Raw genomic sequence first — 26,870 nt, forward strand, 5'->3', positions numbered from 1 at the left:
AAGAAATTCTTAGATTTTTCTAATTTTCAATATGGAGAGTTGCTAATAATTTCTATTATTTATTAAAATGATTTTAATATTCGGTATCACAATAATTACTTTGTTTATTAAACTAATATTCGAAATTAAATCGTAAATATAATGGTTGCCTTGGTATCAGCTGTGACAAAACCGAACGAAAAACTAGCATATTTCGTGTTTTATAGATTTTATGACTATGTATATATTTTTTTCATAAAATATCTTTGGTAATCTTCATAACACAACTAAAATCATATTTATATCTTTCTTATAGTTACAGACCAATTATTTTTTAAGATAGTCGCAAAACTGACATTTTTTTCGCCCGTCGCCCTATAATTTAATAATTTTTCGTAAAATAGATTAATCTGTTAACAACTTCACATAATTTCATAAACTATCGCGTATCTTAATAATATCTAAATCAAAATATCTCCAACAATGTCATATTTTTAATTATAGCTAAAATTCAGACGTAGTACACTTAATTTTGAAAACGCTGATATGCTAATTTGTTATCCTATTTAGTGTGTGTTTAGCCATAAAGTAACTAGTTTTTTATTCATTTATTGTAGGTCATCATCATCAGCCCATTAACGTCCCCACTGCTGGGGCACGGGCCTTCCCTATGGATGGATAGGGAGATCGGGCCTTAAACCATCACGCGGGCCCAGTGCGGATTGATGGTTATTAACGACTGCTAATGCAGCCGGGACCAACGGCTTAACGTGCCTTCCGAAGCACGGAGGAGCTCGAGATGAAAACTTTTTTTTTTGTGGTCACCCATCCTATGACCGGCCTTTGCGAAAGTTGCTTAACTTCAACAATCGCAGACCGAGCGCGTTTACCGCTGCGCCACCGAGCTCCTCAAATGTTACTAAAATTAAAATATTGTTTAATAATTATAATAAACTCAAAAGCTATATGGACAGAATTTATAAATATAATAAAATGTAATAAGTAGATAAAGTACTTAAGGTAAAAAAAATATATAATGATAAAAAAATTAACTAAGTTACTCAAATTTACTTTTAAATAACATCATTATATATAAAGGTGAGATAAAGTTATAAAATAAGAAAATATATCCTAAGCTAAATAAATTACGAGACAACTAACGCCACCTATCGAGCCGCATAGTAAGCGCGGTCAAGCCAAAGCCAACATCGACACGAACCATTCGCGTAACTCGAACCATTATGAGAGCGACATCTAGTAGACATATATAGTATTAATCCAGCGCTAAAAGCAAGCTTTTTTATTTTTGCGTTCGCGCTTTTTTTTCGCTCTGACGACTTACCATTCGAGTCTGCCAGAGGATTGCATGTACAAATAGAATATGTAAGTACATGACAATAATATTGGTAAAATTCCCTTAAAGTCGTAAGATCGAATGTTCTTTTAAAATCCAAACCCTTTTTCTTCCTTCTTTCATTTTCGGTCTTACGAGGTTAAGACTAGAAACAAACCTCTTCAAAGATTATATTTCATACAGATATAAGAAATAACTCACGTAGTCTTTAAAGGGGTGGGCAGAGCCACAAGTCACCAGAAGATAGCTTATAGTTACTGGTATTGATGTCTTCAAACTGGAGGTTCAAAATAAATTATGAAATTCTGATTACTAAAACAAACGAAAAGCATTTTATTTTTCTTTAACGTAATAATAAGTCCGACATTTTATCACGTTTTTCTATGACGTCACAGTGTGCTATTACATACAAATTACATAGTAATTTCGTGTATTGAAGTTTAGTAAAAAGTAACTGATTTGACTAGTTAACCTAGCCTATTGTATAGGGCGAGGAAGGGGGACCTCGCCTGTGTCTGTCTCGCTCGCACTTACGCGGCATGACGGCACACAGAAAAATGAGTTTTTTGTATATAGTATCCGGATACTCACACCCCGGGGGTGTGCTTATGACGACGGATTACCAGCCTTTCAAGCCATTATCCCTCATTATTGCAGTTAATAACAATTAATGAACTGTACTTTAGCTTGTCAAACAATTTAAACCCGTTATGAGGACACAACTCAGGACATAGAAAGTGAGCGATCGAGGGCGATGCGTGGGCGCAGACATCTGGTGGTAGACCTTGCGCCTACAGCCCTGTTCGCAGTATATCAAGCACTGTGATTACAGGTAACGCTATAGATCATTTCGATGACGTCACAGAGGTGCAGTTTCTTGCGTAAAAAATGTGTCATAATCATAATGTGGTTATGATCAACATTTTTGATCATACCTTAAGCATTCTGTTTACTTCAGTTGTAGAAAAATAACGATAAAGTAGCGGTTTCGCGCCAAAATTGCTTTAAACAATTTACAATACAGCCAGTAAAATAGTATACATAGAAAGAACTGATCCCTTTTATTATAAATTTTACCGTCTATTAAAAACATAATTTACACAATAAATAATAATAAAAGTTGAAATAAGTATTCAACTTAAATGGAATTTAAAATTGATTGAAATCAATACTAACATTTATCAGTATATTAAGTTCCCACGTATTTACAGAGATGGCGCTACGAGTTTGCTAATTCTCTTTGGACGAATCGTCGAAAGTCCCTCGAGCATTAAAAAAAAACTTATATCTTATTTGCACTATTAAAAAAGAAAAGAAGAAGAAGAAGAAGGTATTACATTTTTATTTTACAGGATAGCTTTTTTAACTTAAGGAACACAAAGTGATTTATTTTTTGTGATAAGTCCCTATCGGGATTCGAAACCGGAGCCTCCGGTCCTTTTTCTTTGTTTTTGATTGACGGGACTTAGAGAAGTTTGCCGCAAATGGCATTAACTACTTGGCCGGGCAAATGGGGAGCGCTGAGGGTTCTCTCTCGGTACAAAATTTAAGACAACCTGGGCTCAGGGCGCCGTCTGAGAGTTAGCCGCCAAAGGCCCCTGACATGGCTCGTGGAATAACTACAAACGCTTTGTATAATTGTGTTATTTATACCAGAAGACCATAAACCAGTATCGTGACCCTTGACCCAGACAAGGTACAATAATGGTCTTGATCATGGCTAATAACCATTTGTTAAGGTCAGAGGAATTCATTCAGTTCAGAGCAATAAAGAGATTAAAATAAGCAACTGTGTGGTATAACAATTTGTTAATTATAGGCATAGAATAAGGAATACTACGTATAGAATGGCAACTCTCCGCACCCCACCAGCGTCTGAGCTAGGTTTACCTCACCCCCTCTCGAATATAGTTTAGTCTAATCGTATGGCGTCAGACGTCTCACACACAGACGCGCGTGTACGATAACGTCAATGTGTGGTGTCTGTGTAAAACGAGGTTGTTTGTATGAAGTGTCCAGGGTGTGTTATTAGTGTACATACATACATAAACCTTGTACCAATAACACACACACATGTATGTACATACATATATAAACTCACGCCTATTTCCCACCGGGGTAAGCAGAGACTATGGAAATCCAATTGCTTCGATCCTGATACGCTTCTTTTGCTTCCTCCACATTCATCAGGCTAGTAAGATTAAGGGAAAAGAGGCAAATATTGAGAGTTATTGAGGACAGAAGAGGCAAGATGACTGGACACTTAATAAGATACGACGAATTTATTAAAAACATCAGAGGTCCAGTGGTTGAGCGTTACGCTCACGATCCGGAGGACCCGGATACGAATCTCAGTGATTCAAATATCACAAAAATTACTCTGTGATCCCTAGTTTGGTTAGGACATTACAGGCTGATCACCTGATTGCCCAAAAATTAAGATGATCCGTGTTCCAGAAGGCACGTTAAGCCGTTGGCCATGGTTATTACTTACTCATGTAAGTACGTAGTCGTTACATGAGTCACGTCAGGGGCCTATGGCGGCTCAATAATAACCCTGACACCAGGGTAGATGGGGTTGGTAATCCACCTCACAATCCACACGATAGAAGAAGCCTCCTACATAAAACGCTCTAGGATTAGGTGACGCATCCCTATTATTTTCGAAAGCCTATTCGAACAGTGACAACAGACAACTATATGTATAGACTGGTGGGTTAAAATGGCCACATCGAAGCAATTCATCTTAAAAAAGCAATATTGCTATTTGACATTTGTGTGCATTGCGCACTTACTTTTATATGCGCAAAAAATGCATACATACATAAATAAAATCATGCCCGTATTCCCCGAAGGGGTGGGCAGAACTACAAATAGTCATGAAACTATTTCCAGCCACTTTTGATACATAGTCCTAAGGTAGATAATGATAAACCGTATGATGATAGGTGATCAGACTATCGCTCTTACAGATGATCCATCATGTTCAGGACGCTGTCCCGTTGGCGCCTTTTACGACATGCACGGGAAGATAGGCAGGTGAACGCATTCTATGTTTTTTCTTTACTCCCAGTTCAGCTGAGGAGATAAATCAAATTGCAATATTGCTTTTTTAGATGAATTGCTTCGATGTGGCTTTTTTAACCCCCTGGTGATCGTGGTCGATGACGCAGGGTTTGCTGCGGTAAGCTCTCATACTAAATGTTATATCGTATGTTATGTTTTTCCAAGAAAGCCGCAATCGACCCGACGTTGCCCGGAAGGCTGCGTACGCGGCACATCTCAGTACTGTTACGGTCGTAGGTCAACGACCGCACACATTGTCTTAAACGCCGATATGCGCACGCGCGTGCAAGGGTTCACTATTTTGATTGATGTGAATAATTTGGACACTCAATAAATAGTCACTATGGTATTGTGGTACCCCCTCCGGTTGATTGAGGGGAAGGGTAAAATTTATGACGTTACATTTAGACGTACATGACCCACGGGTTATTACTGAGGGTTGACATAACTTAAGTACTTTCAATAACCAAGGGTTGATGAGGTTGGTACACCACCTCACAACCCAAAAGATAACAAGAACTATTGTGTCTGGAAATCTCGGCCTTAAAAGGTTAATGAAATTCACTTTCATTATAACTGACTCATAAAAAGTAAAAGTTAAAAAAACATCTAACATTAATCAACATCCTGTAGGTACCATTCCGTACTAAGTGATGTCATTCCAATACCAGCCAAGACCGATTATTCATACGAATGTTTTTCATATGCAACCGATTTACACACCACAGTACAATAAATACAGTAGGTAAGGTCCACTCACAGACAGATAGACAGATATTGGGTAGATATATCGTCAATTAGATAACTCAGATTTTGTATTCCCTAACATTAAACATTTTAAAAACCCCCGACCAAAAAAAAAGTACTCAATTATTATGACAAAAGGTTTAAAATGCTAAACCATATAAAAACTAAAAAAAAATAACTTATCCCAAATATGCTTGCAAGCAAACTGAGCTTGTAACATTCCTATCACACTTAACAAACGACCTGATGACCTTGAAGACCTGAACCAATTTCAAACATAGCTAAGAACACTCTCGACTGATATACCTTTCAAACAAACCTTTACCTTTCAAAGAACGGAACGTAACGTCACCTAGTAAACAAAGTGCTCGTACTAATAATTTGAATATAATTAGAAAACACAATTTAACCTGCAAAATAATGTGACGAGTATACACATCAACTTTGGAAGTGCGCACAAATGTATTGGGATTCACTGATTGTAGCTATTTATCTACACTTCAACACTCAGGTATGGAAAAGCTTTTCGGTTACCAGCTGTATTTTAAATAGTAATGAGAATTGAATCGTCGAATCATAGAACGACCAAAATAAACAATCAGCTGATTGGCGATTGACGACGTACAGTTCGGACACTAATGACAGATTGCGTCAATACTACCAACATTAACACATGTTAGCGATGCGTTCGCTTTGAAAAATAACGTTATAACGCTATACTGAGCGATATTTGAAACAAACGTTCCTATTCACGCATACCTAAGAAATCATAGTCTAATGAATGAATACGTTTACAAAGAAAGCTTTAAAACCTAGACAAAAAATGGAAGCAATATACAAATGTTGCAAATGTTATGATATGGCTGGTCAGAGAGAAATTATTTCTTGCTGTAAATGTAAAGGAAAGTATCATTTTGACTGCGCAGGGTATTCTGAAAAATTGTATAGAATAAGCAGAAATAAAGTAATATGGAAATGCACATCATGCATACAAAATCCTATTTTATATAAAAATAGCTCTCAGCGATCGACATCTACACCGGAACCTAAGATCCAAATACTATCATCCGAGACGTGCAGTAATGACAAAACACCACCATTGCGGACTGGACAAGATAATAATATCGCACAAAACCAGAATGAGAAAGATGTCATAAACTTAGTTCAAAAAAACCACAATCCATCGTTTAACACCAAAGATGATACTATTTCACCTATAAATGCATTTCAAGAAAATGTTACTCATAGAAAGAAGTGCCAAGTAAATATACCAACATCAAATTCTTTCGAAAAATTAATAGTAAAAGATGACGACGACTCAAATGATATAGACGAATATAGTGAAAGCGATAATAATATACCTGTAATTAGCGTGAGTAGGAGTTGTCCTGATTTAAAGGTGTGTAATGATGAACTTGTCGAAACATTACAAAAGAAAGTACTAGAATTAGAAGTCAGGCTAAAGACAACTGACAAACTATATGAAGAAATACTGATAGAAAATGACGACTTAAAAAAAGCAATTACGCTCTACAAACGAAAAGTAGATAAACTTATGCAAATATGCAAAGCGACTGAGAAAAAGACCCCGAAACAAAAAAATCTAAGTTACAACAATACAAACAATTTTACCAGCCAAAAGGAATATGGTGATTTCTCAGTAGCTAATTCAGATACAGATACAGGGACTTTGAAAACCCCTGAATACGACATTGGTGAAGAAGTGGAAGTTGAATCTATCAAGGAGAGTATACAACAATGTGAAATTAGAAATGCGACAACAAATAAATCAAGGAAACCTGAAAACAACAAGCATCTTAGTAAGAAATTTACTCATGATAAAGCAAGAATATGTATTATGAGCACAAATAATAAAAATAAAATATTGAATGCTGCAGAAAATGCTTTTTATGAAAATTATGATCTAATTCATTACATAATGCCTAATCGAGGTATAAAAGAAATAATAGAAGAATTATCTTACAAAATTGTTGACTATACATTTGATGACTATTGTATCATACTAATCGGCGAAGAAGATTTTAAAACCTCAAGTAATTATCACGAGCTTGTTTCAAACATGCGAACGTTGCTGGAAGAAATCCAAAATACCAATCTGCTTATATGCGTACCTACATTTAATTGCGCTAATTACTCAAATCTATATAATTCAAGAATAGAATCATTTAATAGAATATTTTATAATGACGTGATGACCTATGAGTATGCATGCCCAGTTGACTCCAATCTACATCTGAAATATGACGAAAGCATGTTCCATAAATATACTGGAAAAATTAACAATAACGGGATGAGAACAATTTTCAATTATGTCGCTGATAAAGTTAAGGAAATTGAAGACTGGAACTTGCAATTTCATCGAAATGTTGAAGCAAACGGAAATGACAGTGTCGAAAATGAAACAGGGACTCAGAACTTATTTTTTCGAGAATAATCTTTACATACTTCACCAAAATATAGCAGGTCTCATAAATAAGACTGACGAATTAAGTATTTGTTTGCAAGAATTGTCAGAAAAAAATATTAATGTAGAAATAATATGTATAAGTGAGCATTTCATAAATAAAGAAAATGAGAAATTTCTCACCCTTCCTAACTATAAGTTGGCCGCATGCTATAGTAGAGAAATAAATAGAGGGGGATCATGCATTCTTGTCAAAAATGGACATCAATGGAGAGAGATTCCTGAAATAAAAAACCTCTCAATAACAGGCATTTGTGAATGCTGTGCAATAGAATTAGTAAACTATGAGCTTATTGTTGCGTGTGTGTATAGAGTACCTAATACAAATAATATTAACGATTTTTTTGGAAGACTTGATAATGTATTGACTAAGATTAGCAGGTATCGCAATAAACATCTAATTGTTGCTGGTGATTTTAACATTAATAGACTTGACAGAACTAATGTATCTTTAGAATTTGAGTATCTTTTATTAAACCATAACCTTAGGCTTTCATTGAATCAACCTACTAGACTTGTGAGTAATACATGCATTGACAACATAGCACACAATTATAAAAGAAATCTTGAAACGGTAGTTTTCAACTTTGGATTGTCTGATCATACAGCCCAGGTCATCAAAATTCCGGTAAAAAAGATTTACAGAATAAAATATTGGAAGGTAAAAAGGCGTGATTTTGGTCAAGACAACATTGATAAATTTGGGAAATGCCTACAACAGCTATATTTCTCGAGTGTCTATGATACGGAAGATCCCAATAAAGCGTATCAAAATTTTATTGACGATTTTAAACTTATGTACGATCTATGTTTTCCCTACAAATTAGTAACAATCAACGTTGATCATAAGAATAAATGGATATCACGCGGCATCAGGGCATGCAGTAAAAAGAAAAGATATTTGTTGCATAAATATAGATGCAAACCAAGTAATATTAATAGAAACGTTTATAAAAAGTATTCAAAAACCCTTAAACATATAATTTCAAATACGAAAAAAACTCAAAACGTACATATAATTAAGACAGCTATTAATAAATTAAAGGCAACGTGGAAAATAATCAACAACACACTGCAAACAACACATATAGATAATATTCCGCAAATTGTGCATGATAATAAAATTGTTACAGATCCTCATAAAATATCTAACATTTTTAATAACTATTTCATAGATAAAGTCATACCAAACCCAGTGCCAGAGACCACTGAAATTATAAATTCTAATGCCTCCTCGATGTTTTTGAAGCCTTGTGTACCAAAAGATATAGCTGACATTGTCAAATCTCTTAAAAATACTCCTAGCGTAGGACATGATGAAATCTCATCAAAGGTTCTGAAATATGTTAGTGAGATTATAAGTTATCCTTTGAGTCATATATTGAATTTATGCATCAGCAAGGGTATTTACCCGGAGCTCCTAAAAATTTCAATTGTCAAACCTATTTATAAAAAAGATAATAAAGAGTTTATTAGCTCCTATAGACCCATTTCGCTTATTTCAGTAATTTCAAAAATATTTGAAAAGTATATTTATAAGCAACTTAGTCAATATTTTGAGAAATTTAATTTATTATCTATCGAACAAAAAGGTTTTAGAGAAGGTAAAACGATTGCAATGGCAATTTATGACTTGCTGAAGAAGGTTATACCTAATGTAGACAGAAAAATACCTGTATGCTCAATTTTTTGTGATATGACCCAAGCATTCGACTATGTAGATCATGGTTTGTTAATAAGAAAGCTTCATTTGTATGGCATACGAGGAAATGTGAACAGACTACTAGAATCATACTTGACTAACAGGAAACAAATTACAGAAATAAATAGAATAGACCTACATACAAAATTTTTAAACACCTACAAATCTGAGACAAGAACTAATGTGTATGGAGTACCGCAGGGTAGTGTGCTAGGTCCTTTATTATTTAACATATATATAAATGATTTACCCAAATGCACGTCTCAGCACATGTCACTATTTGCTGATGATAGTACTATCACTATTGACGCAAAAAATAAGAATAATTACAAATTTGATATAAATGACGCATTCAAATCTGTAGTAAAATGGCTTGATAATAATAACTTAAAAATTAATTTTGACAAAACTAAAATAACACATTTTCGACAGCGCATATCCCCACAAAATGTAGATATTAGTTATGATGGTAACACTATTGGTGTTGTGGAAAATGCGAAATATCTAGGCTTAATTATAGATTCAAGGCTTGACTGGAAATTACAGATAAATCAACTGTGTAAAAAACTTAGTTCCTCTTCGTATGCGCTTAACAAACTCAGAGGAGTTCTTAATGTGGAAGCACTTCTTACTGCGTACCATGGCATTGTGGCATCATACCTCAGATATGGTATTATTTTTTGGGGTAATTCGACACATGGAGATTTAGTATTTAAGAAACAAAAAAAGTGCGTGAGGTCAATGTTTGGAGTACCATCAGATCAAAGTTGTAAACCATATTTTAAGAAATATAATATACTGACCTGTTCATCAATATACATATTAGAAATAGCAATGTTTGTGAAATCTAATCCTAGTTTGTTCCCCAAACTCTCAGAAAATGTAATGCGTAACCGACGGGACAATGACCTGGTGAGTGTACCATACGCTAACACAGCGCTAATGAGAAAGAGTGTCATATGTATGGCACCAACTGTATATAATAAAATACCGAAAGAAATCAGAGCACTTCCTTTTAATTCATTTAAAATCGCATTAAAAAAGCTTTTGTTGGATAAATGTGTATACAATTTAAGAGAATTTATTTATTAATTAGTTTACTTTAATTTAAATTAGGACAATATCTTTTTTTTTTTTTTTCTATAATATTTTTCTACAAAGTAATATAATATAATATAAACATTTTTTTCTATTTTTTATTATAATTGACTTTGATGAAATGTATGATAATGACTTTTAATGTAATTGTTTTTGTATGAATTGTTTTTTTTTTTTCTTTTTTGTCAAATTTTACTAGATGACTTAAGTTATAGATTTAATTATAATTCTTAATAATATTAATTTATTGAATTGATGTGACATGATAATGCATGATATATAATTTTAATTTGTATACCTGAATTATAAGGTCGAATATGGCGGACATCCTAGCTATAAGATCAATTTGTACTTACCTATATTCTTACAAATAAAGCACTTTGAACTTTGAACTTTGAACTTTGAACAAAAAAAAACCGCAATAAAATCGGATCATCCGTTTGGGAGCTACGATGCCACAGACAGACACATACACATTTACACAGACACGTCAAACTTATAACACCCCGTCGTTTTTGCGTCGGGGGTTAAAAACAGGTTGTGAGAAGCTGTAGTAGTTTTAGGCGGATGAGACGTTCCTTACATAAAAATTGACGATTCAAAGTGTAACTATGTTATCTACTAAGTAAAGATATTTTTGAATTTGAATTTGAACACATAGCATCACGCCTAAATCCCAGAAGGGGCAGGCAGAGGTGAAAAGTATATACACCCACTTCTCGCTAGCTATGTGCAAGTCCCACCCATGTAATAGAACAGGATAACATTCCTGGAAATCACGTGATATCAAATATTTTTTATCCAAACATGAATTCAACGCTCAGTACATTTATTTATTTATGACATTTGCAACATAACAGAAATCCATACCGTCACAAGTAAGTTTCCACATAATATCATCATCATCAGCCCATTAACGTCCCCACTGCTGGGGCACGGGCCTTCCCTATGGATGGACAGGGAGAACCGGCCTTAAACCATCAGGCGGGTCCAGTGCGGATTGATAGGCCACATAATATAAAACACATAAAATTGAAAAAAAAAATACCTCTATATAACAAAACTAACAGGCATAAGTGGTTCAAATTCTGTCCTACTGTCACGCATCATACACTCAATCGTACTCGCAAACAAGTCGCAATGTGGCGCCGCTTCGAGGACGGAGTTCAGCAAGTCAAGAGCGCGAAGTACCGGCGGCGGTGATTCAAAGTCATAAAAGTCGAATTCAGTGGTTTATAGCCCGAGTCAGGGGATTTTGTATTCCCTGTGTGTGCAATAAAGTATAATAATATGGTATATTGTTGTGAAGTCACTATTGATATTCTTCCTAAGATTGGTGCTGATTCTAACAGACACCTCTAAGTTATACCTGTCGTTTTCTTACCCGTTGAAAACGAGTATTAAACGAGTAGGGCGGGTATTCGACATGCTAAGAATTTATGCAACATAATATGAGGATTCGAATCTGTGACACTATGTAATACTACATGTGTAATACTACATACTATTTAGTGTTGGTTATCGTGGTAGACAGAGTACCTACCTACAGGTAAAGCTTGTAATTTTTATTAAACATAAGACAACCATTGTAACGTGGTGCGAGGAGCAGGCATCGAGACAAACTTTTGCGGGTCTACCGATGTCTGTATTCCAGTGTTTGTAACATTGTTTTATAAGAAAATAAATAAATAATAAATATGATGTAAAATAAGAGTCCTTGAACAGGGCTACCTCTAATTTAAAAAAAAAAACGTGAAGTTACCTACTGTTTTTTTTTACGCTATGGCATAGCATTCTTTATATTATGCACCCATGTGCATATATGGTAATGTATAACTAAGTGTTTACGAAGGTAGTTAGCAGTTGACATAATTATCAGTAGGATTGTGTGTTAATATGTTTTTTTACGGCTTTGGCTATCGACTAATTGAGTTGTTTTTTTTAATATGAAGTAATCAAGGATTATTGAATTGTGCCGATTTAAAGCTTATAGAGATTACTTATGCATATTTATGAGTTATTAAATTAAGATTTTGGTACGTGGTCGATTCGTATAGTTTGGTAGATGTTTTTGTTGCTTACTATACCTAACTACCTTTGTTTTTTGAGCTTTTTGGAGATGGTTTGAGATCTAGGGACGAACATATGATAGTTTTATATATATCGTGAACAGCAAAGTCATTGCGATACTGTACTTTTCAAACGAGAACCACCGGCATAGAGTAAGGAATAATACTACGTATAGAACGGCAACTCTCCGCCCCCCACTAGCGTCTGAGCTAGGTTTACCTCACCCCCTCGAAAATAGTTTAGACTTGAATCGTGAAGGCAGCGCGCGGAATGTTGTTTTTATTTTTTATAAGTGTAGTTTATATGTTCGAATTTTGAAATTGGACGCCGATGTCATTTCGTCTGGATCGAATATTTGATCTCAGAGTAATTACCCGCGCTGGGTACAGTCACGAGCATTAATATACTCGTATGTATACACTTTGGTACCATGTCACATTAACTTTTTTGACAAATTGAACTGTAAGTCTCACTAAATGTCAAATATGTTAGTGCGACAGTCCTAAAGTGGGTACATTATATTGCTCATGACTGTACGCCTGCGCGGCGCTTGTTAATATTTATTTTTCATGGTGATTGTTCATCAAAACATGCTAATAATTTGCAATAAAATTGAACCATTTCACTTTCTAAAAATATAAGGATAATCTCATCATAAATCGCCATCAGATAAAACACGCCAGAACTGGTGAACTGAATGCTTGATTTCTATGTCAAGGACACGATGTTGTGGTCATTTCAACTACTTAAGTATGTGATTAGAATATCAAGCTAGTAAACTTATGTGAAGTTGTTTACTTGAAAGTTACAAGTTACGACATTGTTTCAGCGACGATTTTAAAGTAGATTTCACTTTTTTTATAGGTATTATTTTTCTGCGAATGTCTATAATAAAAAAAAAACAGCCTATATACGCCCCACTGCCGGGAACAGCCCCCCCCACCCCCCCAATCAACCAGAGAGGGTATGGAGCATACTTCACCATGCTGCTCCACTGCAGGTTGGTGGAGCTGTTTACGGCTAATAGCTGGGACCAACGGCTTAACGTGCCCTCCGAAACCCGGAATCATCTTATTTTTTTGGACAATCATGTGATTCAAGTCTGCAATGGCCTTAACAAACAAAGGACAGTATCACAAAGTGATTTCGACAATGTCCCCGTCAGAAATAGAACCCGGCCCTCCAGATCGTGAGCCCAATGCTCTAACCACTAGGACACGGAGGCTGTTATGCCTATAATAATGGAAAAAAAGACGCTAAGGCTGGTATTAATAAACTAATCTCTTCGAGACTGTCCTCCACCCTTAGACCCTCGAAAAAACGCTAGCGTGGTTAGGCCTCTGGGGGTGAGGTCGGGGGCGAATTAGTGCGGGGCGGAGAATTACCGCTCTATACGTAGTATTATTCTTTATTCCATGGGACAGGTAAATACACATACATAGATAAGATCACGCCTATTTCCCGTTAGGGTAGGCAGAAACCACGGAATACCACTTACTACGACCCTGACACACCACTTTCGCTTCTTCCACTCTCATCAAAGACTTCACGCATGCGCGCCGGTTTAAAGAAAGAAATGTCCGGCCAAGTAGTTAATGCCATCTGCGGCAAATCTACAATAAGTCAAAAAAAAAAAACAAGAAAGAAAAAGTATTTATTCCGCAACAAAATACCCTTAGCCTTTCTTCAAAACATCCTGGACAAAATCTATCTGTTGTAATGATATCATGGTGTTAGAAATAGTGACAACCTTGCGCACCGTTTATTATGGTAATTTGCAATATGTTAACCGATCATTATGTATGCACAAACAGTTTGAAGTTACAGAGATATATGAGATGTAATCGCTGTTTAAGTAGCTCTGTTATGGAGGCGGTTAAGTTAAAAGGAGATTCATCCCACTGCTGTTTGCTAATCAGGGAGCGAAGCGCCTTGACCTTTCCCTGCGACTGTCGCGTTTATATTGAAATGTCTTCTTCTTCTATCATGTGGGTTGTGAGGTGGATTACCAACCCCATCAACCATAGAGTCAGAGCTGACAAAGGCCCCTGACATGGCTCATGTAACGACTACTAACATCAGTAAGTAATAACTAGGACCAACTGCTTAACGTGTCTTCCGAAGCACGGATCATTTTACATTCGGACAATCAGGTGATCACCCTGTAATGTCCTAACCAAACTAGGGATGACAAAGTTATTATCGTGATATGCCCACACCGGGATTTGAACCCGGGACCTGTGGGTCGTGAGCCCAACGTTCAAACCACTGGACCACGGAGGCCGTTGAAATGTTTACTAATTTAACTCGACAGGTATAAAATTCATATAAAACAAACTCAATTTTTTACACTGGCCAGTAGCCCGACAAAATTAAATTGACAGCACCCGTCAAACGGGTTTGCTTATCAGTGAGATGCCTATTTGATTTGTCCGGGTTATTTAGTCATTCACTCATTCATTATAAAATTAACGGCTGTCAATCATCCGTCCCTTTCCTTTTCGGCGGAGAAAAAAATTACAGGTATAACTTAGGCGGTGTCTGCAAGAAATTAAGTTAATGTTCTAGACATTTTTAAGACTAGACTGAGACAACAATAGTGCTAATTCCTGCAGACACCATCTAATTTTATTTTAACCTGTCAGTTTCTTATCCGTTGAAAAAGAAAGGGACGGGTAATCGACAGGCAAAAAAATTATGGAATACACGTCAATTTTAAGCAGAAATCTAAAACAACCGTCTAAAAATTTTACATCGGCTAATAACCCGACACATTTAAGTAGACAGCACGTCAAACGGATTGCATACCAGCGAGATGCCTATTTTATTCGCACGGTTTATACATTCATTTTAAAATTAACTAGTTGTCAATCATCCGTCCCTTTCCTTTTCGGCGGATAAGAAAATGACGGGTATAACTTAAAATAAAATTAGGTGTCTTCAGGAATCGGGGCCAATATTAATATAGGAAGTGTCTCTAGACTTTATATAAGACTAGAGGGAGACAACAATAAGTTTCGGGATGCCGATGACGTAAGGATGAAAGTGAAAGTTGTCATGATGTGGACAATCCGAGTTGAGTAACCGACATGACATTTTTGGTGGTACTTATTTTGACGAATGTCATTCAGAGGGTGGGGCATTCGATTGGCGTAGATTTCACAGAAAGATAGCTTATATAGACAGCTCTTTTATATTCAACAATACAGCAGCACGCCTGTATGTCCGAAGGGTTAGGCAGAGGTGTATAGTTGAATTAGGTATTGTAATTGGCAGCCCTTAGACTTCATACACACAGATGCGCGTGTACGATAACGCCAATGTGTAGTGTCTGTGTAAAATAAGGTTGTTTGTAGCTGGGAGTCTTAAAGCTAGAGTGAATAGGCATTTGCTAGGTAAGCGTGATCCACCCTAGACCATATCGTCACTTACCATCAGGTGAGATTGTGGTCAAACGCGAGCCTATACAGGTTGTTAGTGAAATCGTAACGAATACTCAGGGGATGAATCAAACCATAATTCTGAGTTAATGTGTGTTAATGTGAGAGGGATTTTCCGTCGCAAAATTCATGTTTTTTTTTTAGTTTTTTTAAATTATTCCATTTGATATTAACTCACAATAATGAGTTGAATAATCCCTCTCAGTTTTTGTTACGATGTCACCTACACCCCATACTTGTACATACGGTAGCCATACAAGTAGGTATGGGTGTTAGTGACACCGTAACCAATACTGAGAGGGAAGATTCAGACCACGATTCTGAACGGATATCAAGTAGGAATTTCAGTCGTAAAATTCTAGTGTTTTTCTCCATATAACTCTCCCGTATTTAATTTAATTTCCATGATCTACTAACCTAGTATATAAGTTTTGTTATTAACAAATTATGAGTCCTAGTAACTTGAATAAAGAATTTAATACTAATAATAATAAATTATTTTTCGTTCCATACTTTTCCGAATTGAAATCCCACTTGATATCAACTCAGAATCAAGGCCTGAATCATCCCTCAAAGTTTTCGTTACTATGTCATTAACACCCCTGTATTATTATATAAAATGTCCAGGGTGTGCTAGAATGCAAATAGCCGATTCTTCAGATAACTTTATTTTGACTAGATCAGCTTTTTTTTTGACGTGACTTGTTGTAGATTTGCCGCAGATCGCGTTAACTACTTGGCCGGACAAATGGGGAGCGCTGAAGGCTCTCACCCGGTACAACGTTTAAGACAGGCCTGGTTGGGCGCGAACCTCGGCTCAGGGCGTCGTCTGAGAGAAAGAATATTGAAAGGATTAATCGACCCTAGTGGGTCGATAGCGATAAGCGCTGAATGGGGGAGACTAGATCAGCAAATAATAAGCCACGACTGGTAATAGCCTTGGTGTCGAGTAGACAAAAAGCGGATATATTCGTCTCTGGATCGCCATCGTGGTCGTTAATCCTATTTGTATGGACTACGTAATGGCTAGAAACCACTAATATCATTACAATGTACTTGAAAGAAAGAAAGTATTTATTATTATTAGAGGACACCACAATCACAATACAAAGACAGTAGGGGAAAAAATAACTTACACAAAATCACAATTATTAACAGAAATGTAAAAGGAACAGAAAAATAATAACAAAATACAAAATATTGGTCGTAACAGTCATGTGGCGGTGGTTTTGGTTTGGTGGTGTGGTACCTACTTGTGGTTTTGTTAACGCTATAATTGGTTCTCGAATCGATTAGATAGAATATAGAATAGATCGATATCGATTGGGCCGGACATGTTTGTCGCATGCACCCTGAGCGGTGGGCACGGATCGTCACGCATTGGGTGCCTCATGACGGGTACAGGTATCGTCGTAGACCTCGAAAGAGATGGCGTGACGACTTGGACGCTTGCCGGAGGGACTAGCCGGAGTACGCACTGGCCTTTGCCCAGCAGTGGGATCTTGTAGGCTAGATTAGATTACATTGGTATTGGTGGAATTGGTATTTGGTGTGTATATGAAACGATTGATGAATGTTGCGGAAGCAAGAGAAGTGTATCAGGATCGAAGCAAATGGAATTCTAGTCTCTGCTTACCCCGCTGGGAAATAAGCGTGAGTTTATATATGTGTCGTGGCCAGACATAATTGATCATTTCATGATATGCTCGATCATTTCATGAAATGGTCATATTTCATGAAATAGAATTATCATTCGTTGGCCACATCATGGTGTAGTTTGGCCCGATCAATGAACATAAAACGTTTAACGATATGAGCAACTAAATGCATGATTACTTCATGATATGGCCAAACGTTGGCAATCATATCGTAAAATTAGTAACATTATACACCGATAGTGGCGCTGGTGTCGATTATAATAAAACTTGATTGATGATTGATATTTTCAGTTCGTCGTGAGCACTCGAGTAGGTAACACGTACGCCCGCTCTCAGTTGATTTTCTGTGGTTGTCAACCTTTGGCTGTTTAATAGCTAATTTTTTGTCGGTCGGTTTGTTAGTCGTAAAACTCTTGAGCTTACAATATTTAAGTATAATTTCATTACATAGCCGAATTGGGATTGCCTGTAATGTCTATGTAAATTGTGAATAAATAAATAATATTGCAAAACTAGATCAAATGTGTACTGTTTAAAAGGTCACTATTTCAACAAGTCATTAAAGCATTGAAATTATCACAAACATGTCACTAAGTAAATCAAAGCTTAACTTTTATCATTTAACAGATTCAATTTAGCTAATCGTAGATTAAGATCTGAATTATTACATTGACTTGTAGGTATTCAAAACGAGACGGTGAGAAATCGGACTTGCATAACATGCGTCATAATTTAAAATGGCATACGTAAACAGCCTATATATCCCACTGCTGGGCACAGGCCTCTTCCATCCTCTTTCTTCTAGGAATAGAAGAGGAAGTTTTTTTTTGACGTGACTTATTGTAGATTTGCCGCAGATGGTATTAACTACTTGGCAGGACAAATGGGGAGCCCTGTAAGCTGTCACCCGGTACAACGTTTAAGACAACAGGCCTGAAGGTGCCTAGTTAGGCGCGAACCTCGGCTCAGGGCGTCGTCTGAGAGGAAAAATATTTGAAAGAATTAATCGACCCTAGTGGGTCGATAGCAATAAGCGCTGAATGAGGGAAATCGTCGACCACGCCGGCGGGGTCGCTATCGGGGTCCTGAAGTGTTTGGTGTGACGAGCTGATTGGCTGCCTCTATGGCTAGAATAATCGGGTCGTCAATGGAAAGGCGCATTTTGTATGAGAACCACTGTCGCCGGTTCAACCCCTCTCTTTTACTACTACTCCTGCGAACAGATAACTACGATAACTCTACTGCTTCTCAAATTCCATAGCCACTTTACCGGCAATGTATATTTTATATGATAGGCTGCAATTTTATCCTTACTTTTCGTAAGATACTGCATACAAAAGTATTTTATTGATAAATAGCTGATCATACTAAGGTTTTTAGCTTTCTTATGATAAGGAGGGATCTTCTTTCATGATGATGGGTATTTGTTTTTTAGCCCTGCAGGTTATAATGCACAAGACGACCATTTAATATACTATCGCGGAGCTCCGTGTGTCGTAAAGTTTGCGGACGAGTGGAGTGCAAAGTAGAAGTATAAACTATTTGCTCATACTTGTCCCTTCCAACTTCTTTCTTCTATTCCGAGGGCGTCCCCTCAATCAATCGGAAGGGATATAGGGCACACTCCACCACGCTGCTCCACTGCGCGTTGGTGGAGGCATTTGAGCTAGTAGCCCGGGACCAACGGCTTAACGTGCCTTCCGAAGCACGGAATCATCTTACTTTTCTGGACAACCAAGTGTTAGGTGGTGTCCAATGCAATGCAATTTAAATTTATAAACTAAAACCCGACTAAGGAAGAATCGCGCTCTGAAATCATCACACGAGTGAATATAAAAATGTCAAGTTTGGTGGCGAACTTTCATATTATTTTTTCGTGAAAAATTGGGTTCCGACATGAAAAAGGATAGTTCTAGCTACGAGGTAACTAACTTGTTCCTCGTAGCTAAAACGTAGAACCCAATTTTTCACGAAAAAATAATATGAAAGTTCGCCACCAAACTTGACACATTTTGATATTCATCCACATAAATTCTAGCCGGATGTTTGCAAAGAGACAAAATATTGGTCACTGAAACGATATTGACTCTCCGGTGTTCGAAGATGTACCCGACAGCTACATAGATAGCGACAACCTCAGGTAACATGTGGTCAATGATGATGATAAGAACCGACGGATGGAGGAAGAAGGCTCTACTAACCTGGAAATGCAGGATGATAGTCCAGATGAGCCCGAGGGTCAGCTTGGGGTTGCCATCGACGATGTCTTCAGCCCTGATGTTGACCAGCTTGATCTTCTTGTAGCGGAGGAAGTCCAGCGCCATCTGGACGTTCTGCAGCATGTGGAAACGCATGCGGCCTCGCTCGCGGGGCTGGAAGGGGGAAACATTGGAGGTTAGTCTTCAATACATCATAGTATAAAAAGGACAGCAAAGTCATTGCGATACTGTACTTTTCAAATGAGGACCGCCGGCATAGAGTAAGGAATAATTATATAATACTACGTATAGAACGGCAACTCTCCGCCCGCCCCCCCACTAGCTTCTGAGCTAGGTTTACCTCACCCCCTCCAACATAGTTGACTAGAATCGTGAAGGCTGCGCGTGAACCGTTGTTTTAATTTTCAGTTTAGTGTATATGTTCGAATTTTGAAATTGGAAACCGATGTTCTTTCGTCTAATTCGAATATTTGAACTCACAGTAATTGCCCACGTTGGGCACGCCTGCGCGGCGCCTATAAATATTTATTTTTCATGGTGATTATTCATCAAAATATGCTAATAATGTGCAATAAAATTGAATCTAGGCTAAGTGTTCAATTTCAAAATAAAGCGAAATCAGTTAATTAGATCAGTGTTTTTTTAAGTCAAGTGTCATCATCATCACCAGCCCATTAACGTCCCCACTGCTGGGGCACGGGCCTTCCCTATGGATGGAGAGGGAGATCGAGCCTTAACCACCACGCGGGCCCAGTGCGGGTTGGTGGTTATTAACGACTGCTAATGCAACCGGGACCAACGGCTTAACGTGCCTTCCGAAGCACGGATGAGCTCGAGATGAAAACTGTTTTTTTTTGTGGTCACCCATCCTATGACCGGCCTTTGCGATAGTTGCTTAACTTCAACAATCGCAGACCGAGCGCGTTTACCGCTGCGCCACCGAGCTCCACTCCGTTCGTCACTCCGTTTTGCTAAAAAAAATTGGTATAAAATGTGTATCCCTCTAAACGAGGCAAAACCCACAACAATCTATTAGGGTTAGTAGCATACTCCATCACATCGTTGAGTAAAAACCCCACATCACCAACTTCCCCGTTTAGCCATATTAATCAGATACAGTGCAGGTGTGGTCGAACCCCACCCCACTGAGGTCATGAGGTCGGTATACTATTTAGGTACTTCACTTAGATGGGTTAACGGGAGGCCATTTTGGAATTCTCATATTTTGACACTAACGACAATATTAGCAACATTTTTATATATCCATGTGAGTGTGCTTAAGTTTTGATTCGTATGTTTATGTCCTTTGTATATGTTGCAATAAAGTATTATTGATTGATTGATTGAAAAGAATGCTCAGCGGTTAAAAAGACCGTTTTTATGACGTGACTTAGTGTAGATTTGCATAGGGCATTAACTTGGCTGGAAGTTAAAAAGGCCACATTAAGGAAATTCATATAAAAAAAATATACTTTTTTTGTTAACTCAGAATGAATCGTTACGATGTCACTAACACCCCGTATATATTTACTTAGTTATTTATTTATTTAGATAGGTATACCAACAGTACACATATTATAAAGTTATAAAATGCAAGTCTGAATAATACTTTTCTAATAATATCATCATTATAAGATCACAAAGTATCTTTTTGAAATGACGACTACTTGACGACTTGAATGACGTAGATAACACATACATACACAAACTCACGCCCGTAATCCCTAATGGGGTGGCCAGAGCCACAAGTAATCAAACACAACTTGCAGGTTGTTGATACGATGTCGTAAGCTGGATATGATGAACCTTATGGTGTTAAGGGATCAGCCTATCGCCCATAACATTAGTCCATCATGTTAGAGGACACAATCCCTCTGTCGGTTTTTACGACATGCTCGGGAAGACAAGCAGCTGAACGTTTTCTATGTTTTTTATTTGCGTAGAACAGCGTAGAAGCAGCGTAGATAATGTATCGGTTAGTAAGTTTGCCCCAGTCCCTATTCGCACTTATAGGTCATTTAACATATCTATTTGTACGGCCGTCTGTTCGTGTTATATACTAATGGAGCCGAGTTAACGGCTTTAATTTAGACCCCATTGTAGTTCGGCTTACGGGCTATGCACACGCAAAAACATCGTTAATTTAAAACAAGTTATAACTAGTTTTCAACGAAAATATACATGAGTTTGATGGAAATTTTTTGATTGGTTTATTTCAGGAACATTTTTTTTTTACTTATTGTAGATTTGCCTACTTGCCTGGACAAATGGGGAGCGCTGAGGGCTCTCACCCGGTACAAATTGAAGGTCAGGAACATAGCGATCTTATTTTTGTATAGAAAAATAATTATATACAGGGTGTTAGCGACATCGTAACGAATACTGAGTGGGATGATTCAAATTTCAGACCATGATTCCGTGTTAATATCAAGTGGAATTTTCCGTCGCAAAATTCATGTTTGTTTATGTGTTTTTGTGTCAGAATTATCCCTCAAAGTTTTCGTTACGATGTCGCTAACAACGTGTATAATTATATACAGAACGCCCCGGTTCGAACCTCGGTAACCGACTTGCACCAATGAGTTATTAATTTATCTCAAGTGCAGTTTTCCCTAACACAGTTGGCTCGATCATTATAGACGGCGATACGGCTCACCTATCACGTTGTTGTAACAGAAAGCTCGGTGAGGAGGCACTTAGTTCATCTTACGATGGATGTACCTCTGACTACCCCAATTGGGTTATAGTCTTTATATTAACATCGTCATAAATAAACTCAACTCAAGTACGCTCGGACCATTTTCCGGATTCTCTATAATATTGATTGGTTTTTAAATTAATAGATAAATTTAATAAGGTCATTCGTTAAGTTTGTACAACCTTGTACTTAGTGTAAACATGGCCTTAGCATTTTAGCTTCATAGAAGAAAAATACTTATAGTTCCTTATGTCAACTTGATTTTTTTTTTTTTGGTCTTTTATTTACTTAAGGGCTTTAACAAAATTTGTTATGCCAGCCCCATCGAACAAGACTGACTAAAACTGATAAAAAATCATATTTAATTCATGCCCCCATCCACAACAGCCTAAGATGTGATGCTGTTGTGAATGAAAGCATAAATCAAATATGATTCTCTGCTCGTAGGTTCTGATAAAAAGGCCTCCAAGATACCTATATCACTATTCTGACTCCTAATTTTTAGATGTTTAAATAAAAAGAGAAAACACATAATAACGGGATCTTACCGCGTTTAAATCAGGGAAATGAGACTCCCGATATTTCGACACTGTTGCAAGTGCCATGATCACGGGATGACTGATGAGATTGGGGTGGAGTAGGTAGATCCATAATTTTCTACGGGCAGACATATCTGTCTACCCTCTTTCATTGCCGCTTGTTTATGTTTTTGATGTCGGAATGTTTGAATGTTTAATTATGAGATTAAACGAACTTACCTGTAAGTGAAGTTCTATCTCAATTATACGAAGCTCCTTGTTCGAGAGGTTTTTAACAGTGTAGTCTACGTCTTATGCTCCAGCATCGTCACAATTTTCAAAGCTCATATCCAAAGCTAAAAAAAAAAAGTTAGTTTCCCGCTTCCGAGCGCACCTGTCAACTAATGTCATTATGTTTAAAGCATGTTTCATGGACAACTCCATCACCTGTGGAAGCTTTAGGGCGGGATATTAAAATTGAAGGGAGGGAGTCCTCTCGAACAAGGAGCTTCGTATAATTGAGATAGAACTTCACTTACAGGTAAGTTCGTTTAATCTCATAATTATACTCGCTCCTTGTTCGAGAGGTTTTTAACAGTGTAGATGTTCAAAGTTTAGTTGGGAATGAAACATTTAAATTGAAACGAGTACCAATAATATGATTATTCATTAATGAATAAAGTACATACATTGTTATCACAAAAGCTAATTAAGCTGCCCATGACTTTAATCCCAATAAAGGCAGTCAGAGGCACAGCCGTCTCCTGATAAACTCAGCGCTGCGTTCCACCAAACGTTTTGATATTATCATGTAAAAAACAATAAGAATAATAACTGTTCGCTAAACAAGTTTCACCAGTTCTCAAGAATGGGATCGATATTATGTATGTTATATATGGTTATACTATACTGTACTAGAATAGATACATAGTTCTAAATAATAAAGTTGAAGTTGAGCAAGTACATTAAATACCTATTTCACATTACTATCAATTTCACAACAAAATAACTACACAAGAATAAATTTCTGATGGAGCTCAACATCAAGATTGGCTATAAGAGCCTCACAGGGACCTCACCATAGAGCACATTTCCGAAGCTCTTGGACAACAACGATAGTTATAGTCGAAAGGACTGTGAGACTTCATCATATAGTATAACACTCATTTTTCATTGGCACACCAAGGGCTACAATAATTATCAAAGTTACACATTATTTGTTTACATACATAAAAGAAGAAGAAATAAATAAAGAAGAACGGGTAATGACGAGGGCACCCAGACACAAGATTGATTGTAACATCCTGTGCTAAGTTGGCAATTGTTGTCGACATTGAGTAGTTAAATGAATCCTAAGACAACATGTCAAATTGATTAGAGAAAATACAAATATAAGTGCAAGTAAGAATTTCGATACATTTATTCAAATGACCTTTTTCATTAAAATATTCAGAACCACTGAACTAAACTTTCCTCTTTATTATAAGATATTGTTAAATGAGGCTGAAAGTATAAAGAGGGGAAGTGCATTTGGGTCATTCTTCTTTTTTATCGACAATAAGAAGTCATTTTCTCGTTATATCGGATTTAACATCTTTCATTATAACGGCAATAAATATTTAAAAAAACATTATATAGAGATGTGTCTGTAGAGGAGTATTTAGTGTTTCTCTTTGTCTTGGTAATATACTGTTCCTTGCAGGCGCATTGCAAAATATATTGTGACAGAATGGCCCTTTTCATCGGAGACAGCATTTCGATTTACCACTCTGTCACAGAATTTTGTGAAAAACAACCAGGCTACGTTAATCACTAATCGAGGAACCGATTAGTATTTCGCTAGTATTTTAAGTATAATAAGATAACTATATTTTTGGACAATGGAAATATTAAATAAAATTCTAAAACAGCAGAGACATAGCAGAGCGAAGGACAGATCATTGTCGATAAAAAAGAAGAACGACCCATTTACATTATGTACTTGTGTGATAATTATCTTCGGAATAATTAAGATTTTGTTTTTATTAAAATAGATTACCTGAGCCCACGTTATTGTGTATTACCTAATATCGACCATATGGGCTTGGTAATAACATTTAGTATAATTTTTTATGTGGTAATAATAAATAAAACTTAATTAAAGCACATAATAACGGGTTCAAACAATGTATAAATAAAACTTGTTGTGGATTTTTTTCCTATTCCTCTATGCAACCTTTCACCCACCAATCAGATGATAGAACAACGTACACACAACACATTAACACACGTAACATTGTTTACGCAGCTATCTCTTTAGTGTAATAATTATTGAATTTGTTTTTAGGACAGTAATAGTAACGTCCTATTATTTACTGGAAAAAATAAATAAATGAATAAAACATATTTTACCCTTAGGTATGCAGTTACATATAAGGATATAACATTAATTTATTAATTATTGGTCGTGTAGGTATATTATCATCGTTCGTAAAAATCATCCTTTCCTTTAACCTAACTTAACATGATCCTGTTGTTTGCACAGGGATTCACTTCTCGTACCCATCCTGAAAATTTAATATGTCAGGTTATTTAGTGAAGGGACTTGCCTGATTTACGTTAAAACACTAACCGAAAAATAGGATAAACATATATTTATCATGAAAATATTATTGTTACTTCTCCACTGCAGTTTGGTTCCGATTGATTAAGTGGAGGGACATTATTGTTGTAATTTTTATATTAATTGTAAACTGTGTTTTGGGCTGATCAGCAACAACATAATAAATCTACAACAACATAATTTAGAGAAAACGCTAATGGTGATGTAAGTTATATGTTAATAATGAACTATTTTTCCTTCCTTTTCACCTATGAGTTAATAATAAAAAGGGGAACTATTCTATCTAACCGAACTAGGTATCAATATTTTACAATTTCGAATGTAATACTTGAAGGAAATTTTCATTGAAGTTATAATATTATCAGGTAGGTACCTCAATTTATACTGAGATTAGTATTGTTATTCCTGATTAACAAAGACAGGATTTGAATCCCATGTCTTAATGATAATGCTAAAACTTTTAGTGATAGACATTCGGAATTAATTTTACCAGAATTTTGAAAAAGTAAATATCATAAAGGTAGGTATATTTGCTTGTGCAAATTTTCCCATTATAACTTTATAGGGAATTCTTCCTCCTCATGAGGTACTATTCTTAAACGGCCTTGCTGCCTGGGCCACTGTTGATACTAATGGCTGTGAGACTGCTAATACATCTGGTTGTAGCTCTGCTACTACTGCTGGCTGTAGGGCTGCTGGTACTGCTGGTTATGGCACTGCTGATCATGACTGGTTGCATCACTGCTTTTATTGCTGGTTGTGGGGCGGCCTGCTGATACTGTTCCTTGTGGGCTTTCTGTTCATGCTGTTGGCTGTGGGGCTGCCTGCTGATACTGTTGTCTCTGTTCCACAGATCCTGTTGCTATCTCGTTTACTCACTCTTCGGGCAATGTTATTCATTATTATTTATGTGCTATTTGAATTTTATGATGTTGGTTGAAAGAATTTAATAGCAGTATTCTCTAACCATGTCTTGTGTACAGTTATCTCTTTTGAAAGTAATCTCTGACATTACATACTATTAATACTTTGATTTCTAGCACAGTTGAATCATCTGATAAAGATGTAAAGGCCTGTGATGATGAGGTTGATTAATAGAACAGAGGCTTTTAGGTTTTGAATTGTCGGTTATTTCTTCAGAATTTGTACTCTCAATATTTTATAATAATCAATTTGACATAATAGTCTATTGTTTCTCAGCATTAGTCTAATCTTGAGTTTCAATATGGGTAGG

At 36.6% G+C, this 26,870-nt stretch overlaps 1 protein-coding gene across 3 annotated transcripts in view; it reads right to left on the reverse strand.

The window, feature by feature from the left end:
* Positions 1-26,870, reverse strand: part of LOC126376453 (microtubule-actin cross-linking factor 1) — a 278,361-nt gene that overhangs the window by 182,331 nt on the left and 69,160 nt on the right. For all 3 annotated transcript variants that reach the window (XM_050023773.1, XM_050023772.1, XM_050023782.1), the window contains one exon: positions 19,801-19,971. In XM_050023773.1, coding sequence (XP_049879730.1) covers positions 19,801-19,971 — 171 coding nt within the window. The remainder of the gene's footprint in view (positions 1-19,800; positions 19,972-26,870) is intronic.

Source organism: Pectinophora gossypiella, chromosome 21 (assembly GCF_024362695.1).
Source record: "Pectinophora gossypiella chromosome 21, ilPecGoss1.1, whole genome shotgun sequence".
Taxonomy (NCBI): Eukaryota; Metazoa; Arthropoda; class Insecta; order Lepidoptera; family Gelechiidae; genus Pectinophora; species Pectinophora gossypiella.